The sequence below is a fragment of the Ursus arctos genome, unplaced genomic scaffold (assembly GCF_023065955.2).
Source record: "Ursus arctos isolate Adak ecotype North America unplaced genomic scaffold, UrsArc2.0 scaffold_2, whole genome shotgun sequence".
Classification (NCBI taxonomy): Eukaryota; Metazoa; Chordata; class Mammalia; order Carnivora; family Ursidae; genus Ursus; species Ursus arctos.
In genome coordinates, this window is record NW_026622874.1 from 79,772,543 (window position 1) to 79,792,133 (window position 19,591).

The window sequence follows — 19,591 nt, forward strand, 5'->3', positions numbered from 1 at the left end:
ATGGTGTAAGGAAATGGTCCACTTTCTTTCTTTTCTGCCTGTGGCTGTCCAATTTTCTCAACACCATTTGCTGAAAAGACTATCTTTTTTCCATTGGATATTCTTTCCTGCTTTGTCAAAGTTTAGTTGACCATATTGCTGAGGGTCCATTTCTGGGCTCTCTATTCTGTTCCATTGATTTATGTGTCTGTTTTTCTGCCAGTACCATACTGTCTCGTTGACTACAGCTTTATAAGACAGCTTGAAGTCCGGAATTGTGATGCCACCAGCTTTGGTTTTCTTTTACAACATTCTTTTGGCTATTTGGGGTCTTTTCTGGTTCCATACAATTTTTAGGATTATTTCTTCTAGCTCTGTGAAAAAAGTTGATGGTATTTGATAGGGATTGCATTGAATGTAGAGATTGCTCTAGGTAGCATAAACATTTTAATAATATATGTTCTTCCAATCCATGATCATGGAACGTTTTCCCTTTGTGTGTGTGTGTGTGTGTGTGTGTGTGTGTGTGTGTGTGTCTTTCTCAATTTCTTTCATGAGTGTTCTGTAGTTTTCGGAGGATAGATCCTTTGCCTCTTCGTTTAAGTTATTCCTAGGTATCTTATGGTTTGGGGTTCAATTGTATATGGCTTCGACTCCTTAATTTCTCTTTCTTCTGTGTCATTGTTAGTGTATAGAAATGCAATTGATTTCTGTGCTTGATTTAAACGTGCCACTTTGCCGAGTTCCAGTATGAGTTCTGGCAATTTGGGGGTGGAGTCTTTTGGGTATCAGCATCATGTCGTTTGTGAAGAGTGAGTTTGACTTTTTCTTTGCCAATGCCTTTTATTTCCTTTTGCTGTATGATTGCTGAGGCTAGGGCTTCTAGCGCTATGTTGAACAGCATTGGTGATAGTGGACGTCCCTGCCATGTTCCTGACCTTAGGGGACAAGCTCTCAGTTTTTACCCATGCAGAATGAATGGGCTTTTCCTAGGTGGCTTTTATGATATTGAGGTATGTTTTGTCTATCCCTACACTGTGAAGAGTTTTAATCAAGAAAGGATGCTGTACCTGTCAAATGCTTTTTCTGTATCTATTGAGAGGGTCATGTGGTTCTTGTCCTTTCTTTTATTAATGTTGTGTACCCCATTGATTGGTTTGTGCTGGTTGAGCCACCCTTGCAGCCCAGGAATAAATCCCACTTGGTCATGGTGAATAATCCTTTTAATGGACTGCTGGATCGTATTGGCTAGTATTTTGGTGAGAATTTTTGCGTCCATGTTCATCAGGGATATTGGTATGTAATTTTCCTTCTTGGTGAGGTCTTTATCCGGTTTTGGGATCAAGCTAATGCTGGCCTCATAGAAAGACCTTGGAAGAAGACTTTAGTTCTTTAAATGTTTGGTAGAATTCCCCTGGGAAGCCATCTGGTCTGTGCTCTTATTTGTTGGGAGATTTGTGATTATTGCTTCAATTTCCTTGCTGGTTATGGGTCTGTTCAGGTTTTCTTTTTCTTCTTAGTTCAGTTTTGGTAGTTCAGACATCTCTAGGGATGCTTCCATTTCTTCCAGATTGCCTAATTTGTTGGCATGTAGTTGCACATAATATGTTCTTATAATTGTTTGTATTTCTTTGGTGTTGATTGTGGCTCTCCTCTTTCATTCATGATTTTCTTTATTTGGGTCCTTTCTCTTTTGGTAAGTCTGGGCAGAGGTTTATCAATCTTACTAATTCTTTCAAAAGAACCGGCTTCTTCTTTCATTGATCTGTTCTACTGTTCTTTTGGTTTCTATTTCCTTGATTTCTGCCTTAATCCTTATTATTTCTCTTCTCCTGCTGGGTTTAGGCTTTATTTGCTGTTCTTTCTTCAGTGCCTTTAGGTGTCAGGGTAGGCTGCATTTTGAGACCTTTCTTGTTCTTTGAGAAAGGCTTGTAGTGCTATATGCTTCCCTCTTAGGACTGCCTTTGCTGCTTCTCAAAGGTCTTCAATAGTTGTATTTTCATTTTCATTTGTTTCCATGAATTTTTAAAATTCTTGTTTAATTTCCTGGTTAACCCATTCATTCTTTAGCACGATGCTCTTTAGCCTCCATGTATTTGAATTCTTTCCAACTTTCCTCTTGTGATTGAGTTCCAGTTTCAAAGCATTGTGGTCCCACAATATGCAGGGAATGATCCCAGTCTTTTGGTACCAGTAGAGAAATGATTTGTGACCCAGTATGTGATCTTTTCTGGAGAATGTTCCATGTGCACATGAGAAGAATGTGTATTCTGTTGCTTTAGTTTGGAATGTTCTGAATATATCTGTGAAGTCCGTCTGGTCCAGTGTGTCATTCAATGTCCTTGTTTCCTTGTTGATCTTCTGCTTAGATGATCTGTACATGGCAGTGAGTGGGGTGTTAAATTCCCCTACTATTATTGTATTATTGTCCATGTGTTTCTTTGATTTTGTTATTAATTGGCTTATATAATCGGCTGCTCCCCTGTTCAGGGCATAAATATTTACAATTGTTAGATCTTGTTGGATGGACCCTTTAATTATGGTATAGTGTCCTTCCTCATCCCTTATCACAGCCTTGATTTGAAATCTATTTGTCTGATATAAGGATTGCCACCCCAGCTTTCTTTTGATGTCCATTAGCATGATAAATGGTTTTCCACCCCCTCACTTTGAATCTGGAGGTGTCTTTGGGTCTGAAATGAGTCTCTTGCAGACAGCATATGGATGGGTCTTGCTTTTTTCTCCAATCTGATACCCTTTGTCTTTTGATTGGGACATTTAGCCCGTTTACATTCAGAGTAATTATTGAACGATATGAATTTAGTGCCATTGTATTATCTGTAAAGTCACTGTTTCTGCCTCATTTATCCTAGCACTTAGAACCTCCATTTTCTATTGCATCTCATTAATAGCCTTTTTGATTTCGAGTTGGTTAGATTTTAGTTCTTTTATTTCTCCAGAAAGGGATTCTGTAGTGTCTTCTATGCTTTTTTCAAGCCCAGCTAGTTATCTCTATTGAACTCTACTTCCAACATCTGACTTACGTCCATACTGATTAGGGACCTGGCAATCAGCACTGCCTCTTGTTCTCTTTTTTGAGGTGAGTTTTTCCATCTTGTCATTTGGTGCAGTGAAGAATAGATGAGTGAGAGAACAAAATACTAAAACGGCAACAACGACCCCAAAGAAATATACACCGAACGATACTCTGGATCCTGTGTGTATTTTGGTCTGTTTGTTAGAAAACTAGATCCCAAAATCGTAAAGAAAGAAAAACTTACATATGTACCAAAATAAAATTGAATACAATGGAAAGATAGAATGTAACCGTACAAATGGAAATTAAAAGACAAAAACCAAAGAGGAAAAAAAAGGGAAAATAAAAGAATATACACTGATAGGTGAACAGAACACTATATCCTGAGTGTATTTTGGTCAGTTTGTTAGAAGAAACTACATCTCAAAATTGTAAAGAAAGAAAAGCATATTTATATATACAAAAATTAAACAGATTGAAAAGATAGAATGTATCTGTAAAGATGAAAATTTAAAGAGACTTTAAGAAAACAAAATGAATAAACAAAAAAAAAGAAGAAGAAGAAGAGGGGGAAAAAAGAGAATATGATCAGACAGGTGAAGAGAACTGAACCATACACTAGATTCTGGTTGTATTTTGGTCTGTTAGAGGAAACTGCATCCCAAAATTGTAAAGAAAAAAACTTGAGTATTTACAAAAACAAAATTAAATACAGTGAAAGGATAGAATGTAACTGTACAAATGAAAATTTAAAAAGGTTTTTAAGAAAGAGTTGATGAAATAAGAAATGGGTTGAAAAATGAAAGAGAAAAAAAATTAAAATTGAAAGACTCGAGATTCCTGGGGAAACAACCATGAATTCTATATACTATATTCCCCTAGTGCTGAAGTTTTGCAGTTCTCAATGATTGGTATACTCGGTCTTGAATGGATATTCTTGGAGATCTTGGGGAGGGGCCTGTTGCCTTGATTCTCAGGTATTTTTGTCAGGGCTGAATTGTAGCGCCCTTGCCAGGGTCCCGGCTAAGTAATCTGGTCTAGTTTGCTCTATGTGGCTTTTGTTCCCTGAAGGGTTTCTGCCCAGCTTTAGCGGATGTGAGAATGAAAATGGGGGCCTCCCAAACTCCAGTCCCGGATCCGGGAACTCGGGGACCCACCCCTGAGTGCTTCCTCAGGGAAAAGCAGTCAATCATTCCTATCTCCCTGGTCTCCGCCCGCTCTCTGTGCTCACCCAGCCTGTGACTGAGCATCTGTATCTCAAGCCTGGATGCCACTGGTGTCTCTAAACCCTGCAGACTCCTGCAGTGCACACCCTGAGCTGTTCCTCCCTGGGGAGGAATGGGGGATTCTGCTGGTTCTGCCATTTGCTGGGCCCCTGCTCAGAGAGCGGTTGCCTGGCCATTCTGCAGTTCATGGTATATGGCATCCCTGAGCTAAGAGCCCACTCCTGGGCTCACTGATTCCAGGTGGCTCCCTGCTCCGATGCCTGCGAGCTCTGCCACACTCAGGCACCCCTGTTATTTCTGTGACCCCGGGGATCCCGAGACCACACTAACCCACCTAGGATTCTGCCCTGTTTTGCCACCTGGGCACCTTTCAGGCAGGGACATCCCTCACTGGAGCAGACTTCTAAAAGCTCTGATTTTGTGCTACATTTCTCTACCACTTTCTTGTAGCCAACTAACAGAGGTTCCCTCCCCCTGCAGTTTATCTTTCCGCATATCACCTCAGATTCACTTCACACCTCCTACGTTGGAGAAGGTGGTCACTTGTTCTATTTGGAGAGTTGCAGCTATTCTTTTATTCCATCTTGTGTTGCGTTCACAGATGTTCCAATGGTTTGATAGCTATCTAGCTGAATTCCAGGAACCGTATGAAATTAAGGTCTTCTGTTCCTCCTCCATCTTGGATTCTCTCCAGGAATACATTTTAAATCGCAACCCAATATGTTTATAGATACATAACAAAGAAGAGTTAATAGAATAATATTTATTCTAGCCTGCAATACGTTATGATGGACTTTATTCTACTTCATTTGTCTTTGATGCCATTTGCAACCTATGAAAATGCCCAACAATAGAGAAATGATTAAATTATTCATGGTATTTAATATTATATAACTTAAAAACATGATGCAGGTAGTTATTTGTAACATGGAAAGAACACAGTATCTTGTTGAGAGGAAAAGGGCTGTGAATGAATGTAAATATTATGCTATTTGTTGAAAAACAAAGTTTGAAAGGATACACGGGCCAAAAATTTAACATGTCCTTCTTTCGTAATAATACGTTCCTGTGCTTTCTGAATGTCTACCTTCGAAACATAAAGGCATGCAGCTAATATTTATTGAACATTTACTATGTGTGCCAGGCACTGGACTCAAAGCTTTACATGTATTACTGTTTCATTTCAGCCCCTCCAAACCTGAGATGGTATAACCGTCTATTTTGCAGAGTGGAAATGGAGGCTCAAAGACTCACAGTAAACTGCCTGAGGTTGGAGTGAAGAAAAGGGCAGATCTGGAGCTCAAAGCCATGTGTATCTGACAACAGAGTTCATGCTTTGCATGTTAGGCTGTGCTGCCTGATAGAGAGTAGACCGGAGGGTGCCTGCCAGTTAGCATGGGCCAGATGTTACTGTGTGTAACTAGTAGCCCTGTGTCTTAGCGGCTTCTAACGAGGGAAGTATCTTTCTTGCTCCTGCCAGACACCCACATGGTCTTCCTGGGACCAGGATAAAAGCAGACCCACCGTAGGTAACTGCCAGGTGCTATATGAGATGGACAGAGGGGATGCCAGACTCAGTTGTCCCAAGTGTTCTGTTTGAGGTGGCACCCCTCACTCCCACTCACATCTCACTGGCCAGAGCACGTCACAGGGATGCATCTAACTTCCAGGGTCAGATGACACCCTGACATGCTTGGTGGAGCCTACTGGGGCCACCACATGGTGCCACCCCTTCTAGGGGACTGTGCAGGGGCAGAGGAGGTGCATGGGGCATTGGTAGGAAATGACAGCTGGACTAAGTCAGGATGAGTTTGCTTTATCCTTGACCAGGTGGAATTTGTCTCAGAACCGCCCAAAACCATCACTGGCAAGATTAAAAGGAGTGACCTTTGGAAAAAGGAGTTCAGTCAGATGTAATCAGCAAAACCCTCAGAAACCACTGTGTCATCTTTGCCAAATCCCTGGCTGCCTCAGTTTCCCCACTATGGAGAGTGTGAGGGGGGGAGTGTTGGACGTTGATTTGTAAGAGCACCACATTTCAGCATTTTTGTTCTTTTAAATTAATGTCAGTTACTCTCCTGCTTCCAAGTCCCCGAGTGAGCGCTCAGAATGTGGCTGGGGTAATAAACGGATATCAGCATCCAAGGGGACTTGTGTTGTGCTTTTATTCTGTGAATGAACCAGTGCTAAATGCTGTCCTTCCATGATTCTCCCCAAGCCCCAGCAGAGAGGACTCTCGGGCCAGATTCTCCTCCTGGTTCCAGGGGCCCTGGGTGACTCCTTTTGTCTATTCAACAACCAGGACACAGAGATCTGGGGAGGGACCCTTCCTTGGCCCCAGGTGTCCACCTCTGCCTGGCTTGCCCATGCCCTGCTAGAGGGTGAGGTCAAGGCCAGAGCTAGTGAGGTGGCTGGGGAAGGGGAAGGGGCCGAGGGCAGCCCAGCCTGGTGAGTCCACTTGGCTGCCAGACCATTCTTCACTGCTCCATCCAGCCTCCCATGGATCTGCTCCCTTTGCTGCCTCTGAATGCTGCTGCTGCTGCTGTTGCTTCCAGATGCCAGCCTTTATCAGCACAGGTGTGGGAGGGATCTGCCCTGTGGGGACCCAGGAATCCTGTAAGACTCCTCCAGTCCTTTCCAGGGGTGCCCAATCCCCCATTCCTTCCAAGGTAAGCCCAGGAGCTGCATTTCTCAGCCCTCCCTAGGGGACCCCACTCACTCACCCTTCCCAGGGCCCAGGAATCCCTCAGCCTCGCCAGGGGCCCATAACTCTGTCCACTCTTCATGACCTCCTCCTGCCATCTGGAGCCTGAGAGATGATGTGTGCAAAGCACACGACTTAGCACAGGCCTGACACAGGAGGGACCTGTGGTTGTCACCAGTGCAACACTGGTGTGACATAACAGCTGACGTGAGGCACCAGATCTGGGAGACACTTGCCCCATGGAGACGATGATACTGATGTCCAAAGGTGCTCAGCATGTGTCTTTCACTTGGCCTCCGCACAGTTACGGACACAGGCGTGGACACTCGCAGTTCACTGAAGGAAACCAGCCCAGGGTCACACAGCTGGTAAGCAGCACAGCTGGATCTCAAACTCTCGGCTCCCGGCCCTGTCTCCAGGGGCCACGAAGGGCTTTGTGGATGGGAGGCTGACACTGGCTTTGGGGACACTTTTCACCTCCATGAGTGATCTCACCTGTTTGATGCCCCCAAACTCTGTTCACTGCTTCTTCTTTCCCTGCTCCCTGTTCCAGTTATAATCAGGTGACCCTGGCCATCCTTCATGGAATTCCCTAGTCCCCCTTATAGCCTGGGCCTCTCTCTGTTCACTTTTGGGCTAGTCTGACTCCACCCCTTCTGTAGCTGGTCTCTCCTTCTATAACCAGGACTGCCCAACTCTGGGGCTCTTGAGGCCTGCAATGGCATCTAAACAGAATTTAATACTAATGTTTTGTGATCCTTCTTTTGTTTTTGTTCGCTTGTTTTTTTATCGTTTCTCTATATTTATGTTAAAGATACTGTTTTCCTAGTTTAGCAGAGCTAGAATGGTTCCTATTTACAAGAAATTTGCAAAATAATGAAGTGGTGGTTTGTAGAGCACTGATTTTCAGCTGCCTTGGGCCTGAATGAGTTGGGGAAACATTGTGTTAGTCCTAGAGAGAAACAGTTTAGGAAGTGCCGCTCAGGACAGGGCCCAGGAGAGATGATCACAGGGGTTCATCGAGTAACCTGGGCCCCTGGATCTCCCAGGAGAGAAGCTGGTGAACGTTTTCTCTTAAAATGCTCTCATTCCTGGAGGTCCCAGGAGATCCCATGAGAGTCAGCTTGGATTGATTCCCTGTGTGGTTCATAACGTAAAGCCCAAGCTAATGGGTAGGAGGGTCATAGAGATAAGTGACAGATCTACCGCTGTTTGCAGTATTAAAATGTCTTGGTCAATTAGGGATGATTTTGAGACCGTACAATCTTCTCACACCAATATTCCAGGAATTTCTGTCCAGAAGACGTATTTGATTATAATTTTATGATGCTCATTTCACTGAGTTCCAACATCGCTCTTTTTCTTTGGGATTTCTTTACTCTTATTTACAGAGTTACTTCTCAAATTCTAAACATACGGGAATTTCTAGTTAGCTTTTTATAGTGATTTCTAGCCCATTTTATTACCAAAATGTACTCTGTGTGATTTCACTCCCTGGAAACATTGAAATTTCCCCTGTGGACAAAATAAATCGGGTGTATTTTTGTAACTGCACCCTGTGTGCCTACAGTTAATGTGTCCTCCACAGTGGTATAAGGATGTGGACAGATATGTGGAGATAGCTGTGGGATTCAGATGGTTTGCTTTCAGGACCTACATCTTATGGATGTTCAATCTGCACTGAGTTGCTGAGAGGGGGCTGAAACCTCCCACCCTGCTTGAGTATTTGATTGTTGTTGCAGTTCTATCCTCCTTTGTTTTTTATGTTGTTCAGCCAATGGCCCTAGGACGGGAGTTGGGAAAGGAAGGAGAGAGCGCCCAGAAGAAGGAAATACATAGCCATCCAAGCCTCACTCAAAAGAATAGAAAAATCTAAAATGCAGTTTTTATATTCTCACCTCCAGAAGCTGGAACAGCAACAGAGGGACGGGCCTAATCCACGCATGAGGAAACAGTTGACCAAGATTAGAGCAGAAATCAATGAATTAGAAACCAGGAGTACAGTGGAGCAGATCAACAGAACTAGAAGCTGGTTCTTTGAGAGAATCAATAAAATTGACAAACCGCTGGCAAGACTTATCCAAAAGAATAGAGAAAGGATCCAAATTAATAAAATTATGAATGAAAAAGGAGAGTTCACAACCAACACCAATGAAATTGGAAGGATTATTAGAAACATTTATCAACAGCTCTATGCCAATAAATTAAGCAATCTGGAAGAGATGGAGGCCTTCCTGGAAACCTATAAACTACCAAGACTGAAACAGGAAGAAATTGATTTTTTAAACAGGCCAATTAATTATGAAGAGATTGAGTCAGTGCTAAACAACCTTCCAAATAACAAAACTCCAGGCCCGGACGGTTTTCCTGGGGAATTCTACCAAACAGTCAAAGAAGGAATAATACCTATTCTCCTAAAGCTATTTCAAAAAATAGAAACAGAAGGAAAGCTACCAGACTCATTCTATGAGGCCAATATTACCTTGATCCCCAAACCAGGCAAAGACCCCATCAAAAAGGAGAATTACAGACCGATTTCCCTAATGAATATGGATGCCAACATCCTCAACAAGATCCTGGCTAATAGAATCCAACAGTACATTAAAAGGATTATCCATGATGACCAGGTGGGATTCCTACCTGGGATGCAAGCGTGGTTCAACATTTGCAAATCGATCAACGTGATATATCATATCAACAAGAAAAGACTCAGGAACCATATGAGCCTCTCAATTGATGCAGAAAAAGCATTTGACAAAATACAGCATCCTTTCCTGATTAAAACCCTTCAGAGTGTAGGGATAGAGGGTACATTCCTCAATCTCATAAAAACCATCTATGAAAAGCCTACAGCAAATATCATTCTCAATGGGGAAAAGCTGGAAGCCTTTCCCTGAAGATGAGGAACACGACAAGGATGCCCACTCTCGCCACTATTATTCAACATAGTACTAGATCCTTGCAACAGCAATCAGACAACAAAAAGGGATAAAAGGTATCCAAATTGGCAAGGAAGAAGTCAAAATGTCTCTCTTCGCAGATGACATGATACTCTATATGGAAAACCCAAAAGAATCCACTCCCAAACTATTAGAAGTTATAGAGCCATTCAGTAATGTGGCGGGATACAAAATCAATGCTCAGAAATCAGTTGCATTTCTATACACAAATACTGAGACTGAAGAAAGAGAAATTAGGGAATCCATCCCATTTACAATAGCACCAAAAACCATACGTTACCTTGGAATTAACTTAACCGGAGACGTAAAGGGCCTATATTCTAGAAACTATAAGTCACTCTTGAAAGACATTGAGGAAGACACAAAAAGATGGAAAATTATTCCATGCTCATGGATCAGAAGAATTAACCTAGTTAAAATGTCCATGCTACCCAGAGCAATCTACACTTTCATTGCTATCCCGATCAAAACACTGATGACATTTTTCAAAGAACTGGAACAAATAGTCCTTAAATTTGTATGGAACCAGAAAAGGCCCCGGATCGCCAAGGAACTGTTGAAAAGGAAAAACAAAGCTGGGGGCATCACAATGCCGGATTTTGAGCTGTTCTACAAAACTATGATCACAAAGACAGCATGGTACTGGCACAAAAACAGACTCATAGACCAATGGAACAGAATAGAGACTCCAGAAATGGACCCTCGACTCTTTGGGCAACTAATCTTTGATATAGCAGGAAAAAACATCCAGTGGAAAAAAGACAGTCTCTTCAATAAATGGTGCTGGGAAAATTGGACAGCTACATGCAAAAGAATGAAACGACCAATCTCTCACACCATACACAAAAATAAACTCCAAATGGATGAAAGACCTTGATGTGAGACAGGAATCCATCAAAATTCTAGAGGAGAACATAGGCAGCAACCTCTACATCGGCCAAAGCAACCTTTTTCATGATACATCTCCAAAGGCAAGAGAAACAAAAGATAAAATGAACTTGTGGGACTTCATCAAGATAAAAAGCTTCGGCACAGCCAAGGAAACAGTCAAAAAAAACTAAGAGGCAGCCCACGGAATGGGAGAAGATATCTGCAAATGATGCTACAGATAAAAGACTGGTATCTAAGATCTACAAAGAACTTCTCAAACTCAATACACGAGAAACAAATAAATAAAAAAATGGGCAGAAGATACGAACAGACACTTTTCCAATGATGACATACAAATGGCTAACAGACGCATGAAAAAATGTTCAAAATCATTATCCACCAGGGAAATTCAAATCAAAACCACACTGAGATACCACCTTATTCCAGTTAGAATGGCAAAAATTGACAAGGCGAGAAACAACAATTGCTGGAGAGGATGTGCAGAAAGGGGATCCCTCCTACATTGTTGGTGGGAATGCAAGTTGGTACAGCCACTCTGGAAAACAGTGTGGAAGTCCCTTAAAAAGTTAAAAATTGAGGGGCGCCTGGGTGGCACAGCGGTTAAGCATCTGCCTTCGGCTCAGGGCGTGATCCCGGCGATCTGGGATCGAGCCCCACATCAGGCTCTTCTGCTATGAGCCTGCTTCTTCCTCTCCCACTTCCCCTGCTTGTGTTCCCTCTCTCGCTGGCTGTCTCTATCTCTGTCAAATAAATAAAAAAATCTTTAAAAAAAAAAAAAGTTAAAAATTGAGGTACCCTATGACCCAGCCATTGCACTACTGGGTATTTACCCCAAAGATGCAGACGTAGTGAAGAGAAGGGCCATATTCACCCCAATGTTCATAGCAGCATTGTCCACAATAGCTAAATCGTGGATGGAACCGAGATGCCCTTCAACAGATGACTGGATTAAGAAGTTGTGGTCCATATATACAATGGAATGTTACTCCACTATCAGAAAGAACGAATTCTCAACACTTGCTGCAACATGGACGGCACTGGAGGAGATAATGCTAAGTGAAATAAGTCAAGCAGAGAAAGACAATTATCATACGATTGCTCTCATCTATGGAACATAAGAACTAGGAAGATCGGTAGGGGAAGAAAGGTATAAAGAATGGGGGGTAATTAGAAGGAATGAAGCATGAGAGACTATGGACTTTGAGAAACAAACTGAGGGCCTCAGAGGGGAGGGGGTGGGGGAATTGCATAGACTGGTGATGGGTAGTAAGGAGGACACGTATAGCGTGGTGCAGTGGGTGTTATACGCAACTAATGAATTATCAAACTTTACATCAGAAACCAGGGATGTACTGTATGGTGACTAACATAATATAATTAAAAAACATTAAAATAAAATAAATAAATAAATAAATAAATAAATAAATAAAATAAATAAATAAATAAATAGATAGAAAAAAAGAGGGAACAGGGACCTGGGTTGGGAGGGAGCAGAAACAAGAAGGTCTGCCAACGTTCCAGAGAAGACCTGTCGTTGGGATGGTGTGTGGTGAGACGACAGTTGGGAAGCGGTTACTTACAAACGAGGTCACACGGGGTGTCCGTTATGATGTACCAGGGGCAAAGGCAGCTGATTGGTCGAGAGAAAGTATACAGTCTCTGCGTTGCTAAGGATACCTTCAGTCAGGTGAAGGCTTGGAAGAAGGTGAATCCTCCTCCAATCGTTTAACCTGCTACTGTATCCTGCTGACCTAGTGATTTACTAACCTGCTGACCTACTAACCTTTCTGAACCCTCCTGCCTCCCCTTGAGTACTTGATCTGACCCTGACACTGTCCGAGACCTCCTCTTGTCCTGACAAACGCCTTCCCCAATCCTACCCTCTATTTCCACCTTACCCCCATCCCTATTTACCACCCTATCCCCTCCCACCACTCCCTACCCCACCCACCCCCACTTCCACACCACCCCCGATCTCCACCTCCTCCCTGGTGCCCCAGCACCCCTTGAAAGCGCCAGGAGATGAAGATGCAGAGGCTGCTCTTCTGGCTTCTCTTGCTCCAATGTCCCAGTTACCCAAACCCAAATGTGAGTTAACATGGCACTTCAGTGGTGTCTTCCTTCTTTTCTTTTTTTTAAGATTTGATTTATTTGAGAGAGAGAAAGGGCACAGGTGCAGAGGGAAGGGCAGAGGGTGAGGGACAGAGAGAATCCCAAGCCAGCTGTGTGGTGAGCCCAGAGCCTAAAGAGGGGCTCAATCTCAGGACCATGAGATCACGACTTGATCCAAACCAAGACTTTGTCACTTAACTGACTGAGCCACCCAGGTGCCCCAAAGCTGCTGGTAGTGTCTTCCTTCCTAGTGGGTTCTTTGACACGGTGGTTAAATAACAGCTTTTTCCTGGGGTTCTTGATGGGAACTTCAGAAGACCTTCACATTTCCCTGAAGACCGAGCACCACAGGGCAGGTTTCTCGGTCAGCCTGAAGGGGTTGTGGCCACAACTGTCCACACCAAGTTCTACATCCTGTCTGCGCTGCTTGGTCCAAAAACCACAGTGCTGGCAGGATGGAAACCTGAAAATACTAGGTTTATGGTGTCAAGAAGGAAGGATTTGTGAAGATACGAAAAGCCATTGAGCTCTTTGTCTTAAAGAGGGGGCTTAGATGATATGTACATTATATCTCATTAAAATTGTCCTTAAAAATGTCAGGAACTCGAATTTAATAGGAACTATGGGTATTAGACTGGCTTCTGGAAGCCCGGTGAAGCTGCTGCTTCAAGCCTTGTAAGTTTAGGGTCCATCTTATGTGTAGTTTGTTTTCCTATCAGCACATTGTTGATATTTGTGGAGTTTGGCAGCCCTGGGAACAAAGATATCTCAAGCATTGGTGTTGGGACTAGAGTGTTAAAAAGTGAAATGTCCTGGGCGCCTGAGTAGCGCAGTCATTAAAGCGTCTGCCTTCGGCTCAGGGCGTGATCCCGGCGTACCGGGATCGAGTCCCACATCGGGCTTCTCCGCTATGAGCCTGCTTCTTCCTCTCCCATTCCCCCTGCTGTGTTCCCTCTCTCACTGGCTGTCTCTCTGTCACTCTGTCACATAAATAAATAAAATCTTAAAAAAAAAAAAAGTGAAATGTCCTTTGTGCTCCATGCTTCCTGGTTTGTTGACTTTTAACAAGTTCTGAGTCAGCCCTTTCCTTCTGGTCTTGGAGGCTGTCCCCAGGGACTCTGTGTCCCACCAGGTCCATGGGAGCCCTGAGACGCCCAGCAGACACTAAGTGACCTTATTCTGCTGAGACATTTGTCATGGGAAAATCACTAGGAGTGGTGGGATCAGGAAGTGAATGAGTTGTCGTCCTTTCTTAGGCCAAGTATGTACAGAGTGTTGATTTCCCCAAAGTAAAAAGGTCCTGAACGTCCTTAGGATTGTCCAAATATAAAGAAATACCTGGTTTCCAGTGTGAATATTTCATTTTGTCATTAAAAAGTAAAACCTGTACCCTCAGGAGAGAAAGAAAGAGACAGACAGGGAACACCCCTAGAAATAAGTAGACTTCTTTAGATCGGCTTGCACCAGATTCTTACAGAGAGATCTGGAAAGTGTCAGTAGTCAGGAAGGATCCTTATATTGAGGCAGAATCATTCCACACAAATACCTCCAGTCAAAATAGACTCTGTTCTGTTTCTTTTGAGTCTTCAAAGGAGGACATTTCTTGGTAGTCTTGATTGGAATTATTCCCCTCTACCCAGTCATCATCTCAACTGCATCAGTTCAGCTTTCTCACCCTGCCTCATTTCTGGGCTCTTGCATGAACTAACTGGTCTTGCATTTCCCACCTCCACCTGCTCATGGCCACTGTCCCTGAAAACCTAGTGTTATTGGCCCCATTGGATGTCATCCAGTTAAGAGTCAGCTGCTGGTCAGCATCCAGACAGCTGCCAGATGTACCGAGTGCCCACGACTGGGGGTGTTTTACATTCATGACAAGATGGCCTCTGTCTTGTGTGCAATTGATCCCCGTGATCAACCATAGTGCTGACAGCTACTGCTCTCTTTCAGACAGTGGCTATTCAAAGACAGTGTATGTTTCCACCAGCACACATTTTCCTGACCTCAGCAGTGAGGGCTGAAGATGGAAATGTTATAGATTTCAGGGGCTACTTTCTAGAGAGTTGTGTTTGCACAAAATTCAAGCTTGGTGTGAGTTAGTACAAATTGCATCGTGAACGTCTTTTCTCCTGAAATACTTATAACTCTAGTTTTTGTAAAATGAGATGTGTTCTTTATTTTGGGGTCCATATCTAGGAATTTAGTATTCTTTTAGAATTCAGGGGCCTCTGGATGGTTCATGCAGTTAAACGTCTACCTTAGGCTTGGGTCATGATCCCAGGGTCCTGGGATTGAGCCCTGTCTGGCTTCCTGTTCAGAGGCAGTCGGCTTCCTCCTTTCCCTCTGCCCCTCCCCCAGCTCATGCTCTCTCTCTTTCAAATAAATAAATGCAATCTTTTATTTTAATGTTTTCTCTCTTTAAAAAGTTAAATTTTATAATTGCTACTGACTGATTTAGTTACAATACTAAGAAATAGGAACATGGATTCCTTTCATTGGCTTTTTGGAGATAGGTGTTCGAGTAACTAAAACCTCACAGATATCCTCAAAATATCACCTGATGATGCAAATCTTTATGTACTTCAGAAATCTGATGTTTTGGACTGTGATTCAGAAACAAAGTGAGCATTGAAAGAAAACATCAATGTTTTCAGAAACCAAACAATAACTATAATTTATTTTTGTTGGAATAACAATCCCATGTTATATTAATGAGTTAATGAGAAACCTCCTGTCTGTCTCACTTATGTCCTTATCTGAACATCTGTCCATATAACATTCTCATTTTTATCTCTAGTACATGTTTTATTCTTGCTTTCTCCTGTTTTTCCATACATGTTGGGTGTATTTTTTGAAATGTTCCAAAGGAGTTTATCCAGGTCCTTCATGGATGTACAATAGAAGTCACTGACTTCTTACCTACTCTAAATTTACATTTACTTGCATTGTCTATTTTATTTTGACTTATAAATTCTTAAGTTCTGTTAGCTATAGAAAAAATATCTGCAATGTGCTTGTAGGGAAAATAAAATCTCTTAAGATTTGCCTATTAGATTTTTCCTACAGCTTCCATGTTGTATGATCACAACATCTTTTTAAAGAATACAGTTTGTTGATATTTGACATAGGTAAGCAGCAATGAAACCATCACCAAGTAAGAGAGCAAACACACTCATCAGTCCCCAAAGTTGGCCCCTGCTCCTTTGTAACCCCTCTGTGCTCCTTCTCCTCCAGGAGGAGGCAGTTGAGAGGTGTGCTTACTTCCTGGAGGCTGGTGGGGAGTCTGTGAAGTTGATTCCTTGTGACATATACATTGTGAATGTCGTTGAGATTCTTCATTATCTCAAATGTTATTTCAGGTTGTCCACGTTGTGCCTGACCGTTTCATTCTCGGCCTTGATGGGGCTGGAGTTCTGTGGAACTTTGCCATTCTTACTGGCTATTTGGGCATTTGTGCCTTTCTCATTTACATCTGGAGAACCGTCCTCGCTGTAAGTATACCAAAGTACCTGATATACTTTTATTCATAAATAAGCAGAAAATTTTATAGTCACTGGACATTTTTATATCCATTCAGTACTAAAAATTTCCCTCTAATAATGTCAATTTTGATTATCACCTAGATTGAAATAGTTTTAAATTTCTTTTTTTTGGAACATTACACAGTATTTTATTTTCTTTAATGTTTTTTTTTTTATTATGTTAGTCACCATGCACATCCCGGGTTTTTGATGTAAAGTTCGATGATTCTTTAGTTGCGTATAACACCCAGTGCACCATGCAAAACATGCCCTCCTTACTACCCATCACCAGCCTATCCCATTCCCCCACCCGTCTCCCCTCTGAAGCCCTCAGTTTGTTTCTCAGAGTCCATAGTCTCCCATGCTTCATTCCCCCTTCCGATTACCCCCCCTTTCTTTATCCCTTTCTTCCCCTAGCGATCATCCTAGTTCTTATGTTCCATAGATGAGAGAAACCATATGATAATTGTCTTTCTCTGCTTGACTTATTTCACTTAGCATTATCTCCTCCAGTGCCGTCCACGTTGCAGCAAGTGTTGAGAATTAGTTCTTTCTGATAGCGGAGTAATATTCCATTGTATATATGGACCACAACTTCTTAATCCAGTCATCTGTTGAAGGGCATCTCGGTTCCTTCCACGATTTGGCTATCGTGGACAATGCTGCTATGAGCATTGGGGTTCATATGGCCCTTCTCTTCACTACGTTTGTATCTTTGGGGTAAATACTCAGTAGTGCAATGGCTGGATCATAGGGTAGCTCAATTTTTAACTTTTTAAGGGACCTCCACACTGTTTTTGGGAGTGGCTGTACCAACTTGCATTCCCACCAACAATGTAGGAGGGATCCCCTTTCTGCACATCCTCTCCAGCAATTGTTGTCTCTTGCCTTGTCAGTTTTTGCCATTGTAACTGGCGTAGGGTGGTATCTTAGTGTGGTTTTGATTTGAGTTTCCCTGATGGCTAATGATTTTGAACATTTTTTCATGTGTCTGTTAGCCATTTGTATGTCCTCACTGGAAAAGTGTCTGTTCATATCTTCGGCCCATTTTATGATTTGTTTACTTGTTTCTCGCCTATTGAGTTTGAGAAGTTCTTTGCAGATCTTGGATACCAGTCTTTTATCTGTAGTATCTTTTGCAAATATATTCTCCCATTCCGTGGGCTGCCTCTTAGTTTTTTTGACTGTTTCCTTGGCTGTGCCGAAGCTTTTTATCTTGATGAAGTCCCACAAGTTCATTTTATCTTTTGTTTCTCTTGCCTTTGGAGATGTGTCATGAAAAAGGTTGCTTTGGCCAAAATAGTTTTAAATTTCTATTGAGGGCCTTCTTGATCCATACGTGTGTTTTTCTTTATGTTCAAGCATAATTAGCAAACGGTGTAATATTAGTTTCAGGTGTACAACATGATTCAACAATCCTATACATTTCTCAGTGCTCATCACAATAAGTGTACTCTCAATCCCTTTCACCTCTTTCACCCTTTCCTCCTCTTACCCTCCAACCCATGTGTTCTTCAGAAGTGTGTTGTTTAATCTCCATTGTTTGGTCATTCTCCAGCTATCTTTATGTTCTTGATGCCTAGTTTGAGTGATTTGTGGTCTGAGAACATACTTCCTGTGGTTTCTATTCCTTTGGTTGTTCAGATGTATCTTATGGCCCCGAGTATGGCCTCTCTCAGTGACTTTTCCATGGGAGATTGTGAAGAATGTCTGTACTTCTGTTGTTGAATGAAGTATTCTGCAGATGTTAATGGCTGCCGTGGATTGGTGATGCTGTTCAGTTCACCTGTGTTCTCATGGAACTTCTGTATCTGCTGGATCTGTCAATGACCGATAAGAGGATTTTGAATTCTCCAGCAGTAGGAATGGATTCATCTATTCCCACCAGCAATATTTTCAGTTTCTGCCTCATGTACTTTGACTCTCTGTTGTTAATGCACGCACATTAGAAATTGTTATGTCTTTTTGGAGAATTGACCCCTTTACCATTGAAGTAATGACTGTCACTACCCCTGACAGTTTTCCTTACCCTGTAGTGTGTTTTGAAGGATCATTTCAATGGCCGGGTTTCTAGTTTGATGTTTCTTTTAACACTGTAAACATTTTGTGCTTCTTGATGGCATGGTTTCTGAGAAGTGTGATGTAGTTCTTATCCTTGTTCCTCTTGGGTAAGGTGTTATTGCTCCCCTCCACCTCCTTCAGACACCTACCCCAACCCCTGCTCCAGATTTCCAGAATAGTTTCTTTGTCTTTAATGATCTGTAGCTGAATAGTCTAGATCAGGCATTGTTAGTGTTTTTTGTTTGTTAGTTGTTTGTGTGTTTGTTTTGGTATTTATCTGGCTTTCGATGTTTTGAGCTTCCTGGATCTGTGATTTGGTGACTATATTAATTTTGGAAAATCCTCAGTCATTGCTTCAAATATCTCTCCCTTCTCTCCTGAAGGAATAGGTATTCCTATTATTTGTGTGTTACATGTTTTGTATTTGTCCCCCTAGTCTTGGATTTTCTGTGCCGTCTTTGTAATTTTTGTCTTTGTGTTCTCTTTTGGAATTTTCTACTGGAATTTCTTTAGGCTCAATGATTCTTTCCTCTGGTATGTTGAGTCTGTTAAGGAACCCATCAAAGGCATTCTTGATTTCTGCTATGGTGGTGTTGTCTAGAATTACATTAAAATCTTAGAGTTTCATCTCTCTGTGTACATTCACCATCTCTTCTTCCTATTGTCCATTTTATTCTGAGATCCAGTATCATACATGGAAGGGACTTGTAATTCCTAGCCTGCTTAATCCCATCATCTCTGCCATGGGAAGTGTGTTTCTAATGCTTGCTGTTGTGGTTTTTACCTGTAGTGTGCCCTGTAAGGTTGTGTTGAAAGGTAGGTATTGTGTCCTAGTAAAGAAACTTAGATAAGTGGACTTTAGGGTGATGTTTTCTACTTAACTGGCTAGGGGTTAGACTGAGTTTACTCCCAGGTGAGACAGGGAGGAGAGAGCACTGGAGTTGAGTATTTGCCCTCAGCTCTATTGCTTAGTCTTTGGGAAACCCCCAATTAGGCTCTGGTGACATATTTCACTTGAGGGCAGACCTTTCTGAGAAGAACAGAAAGCTTTTGAGTTTATTTCTAAATGGGAATTTTCTCCCTGTCCCGGCCAATGGAGA

General features: G+C 42.3%; 1 protein-coding gene across 1 annotated transcript in view; it reads left to right on the forward strand.

Annotated features, from left to right (window-relative positions):
• LOC125282374 (THUMP domain-containing protein 1-like) overlaps positions 1-19,591 on the forward strand; it is a 156,061-nt gene that overhangs the window by 133,622 nt on the left and 2,848 nt on the right. Inside the window, exon 16 of the mRNA XM_057315279.1 lies at positions 16,269-16,400. Coding sequence (XP_057171262.1) covers positions 16,269-16,400 — 132 coding nt within the window. The remainder of the gene's footprint in view (positions 1-16,268; positions 16,401-19,591) is intronic.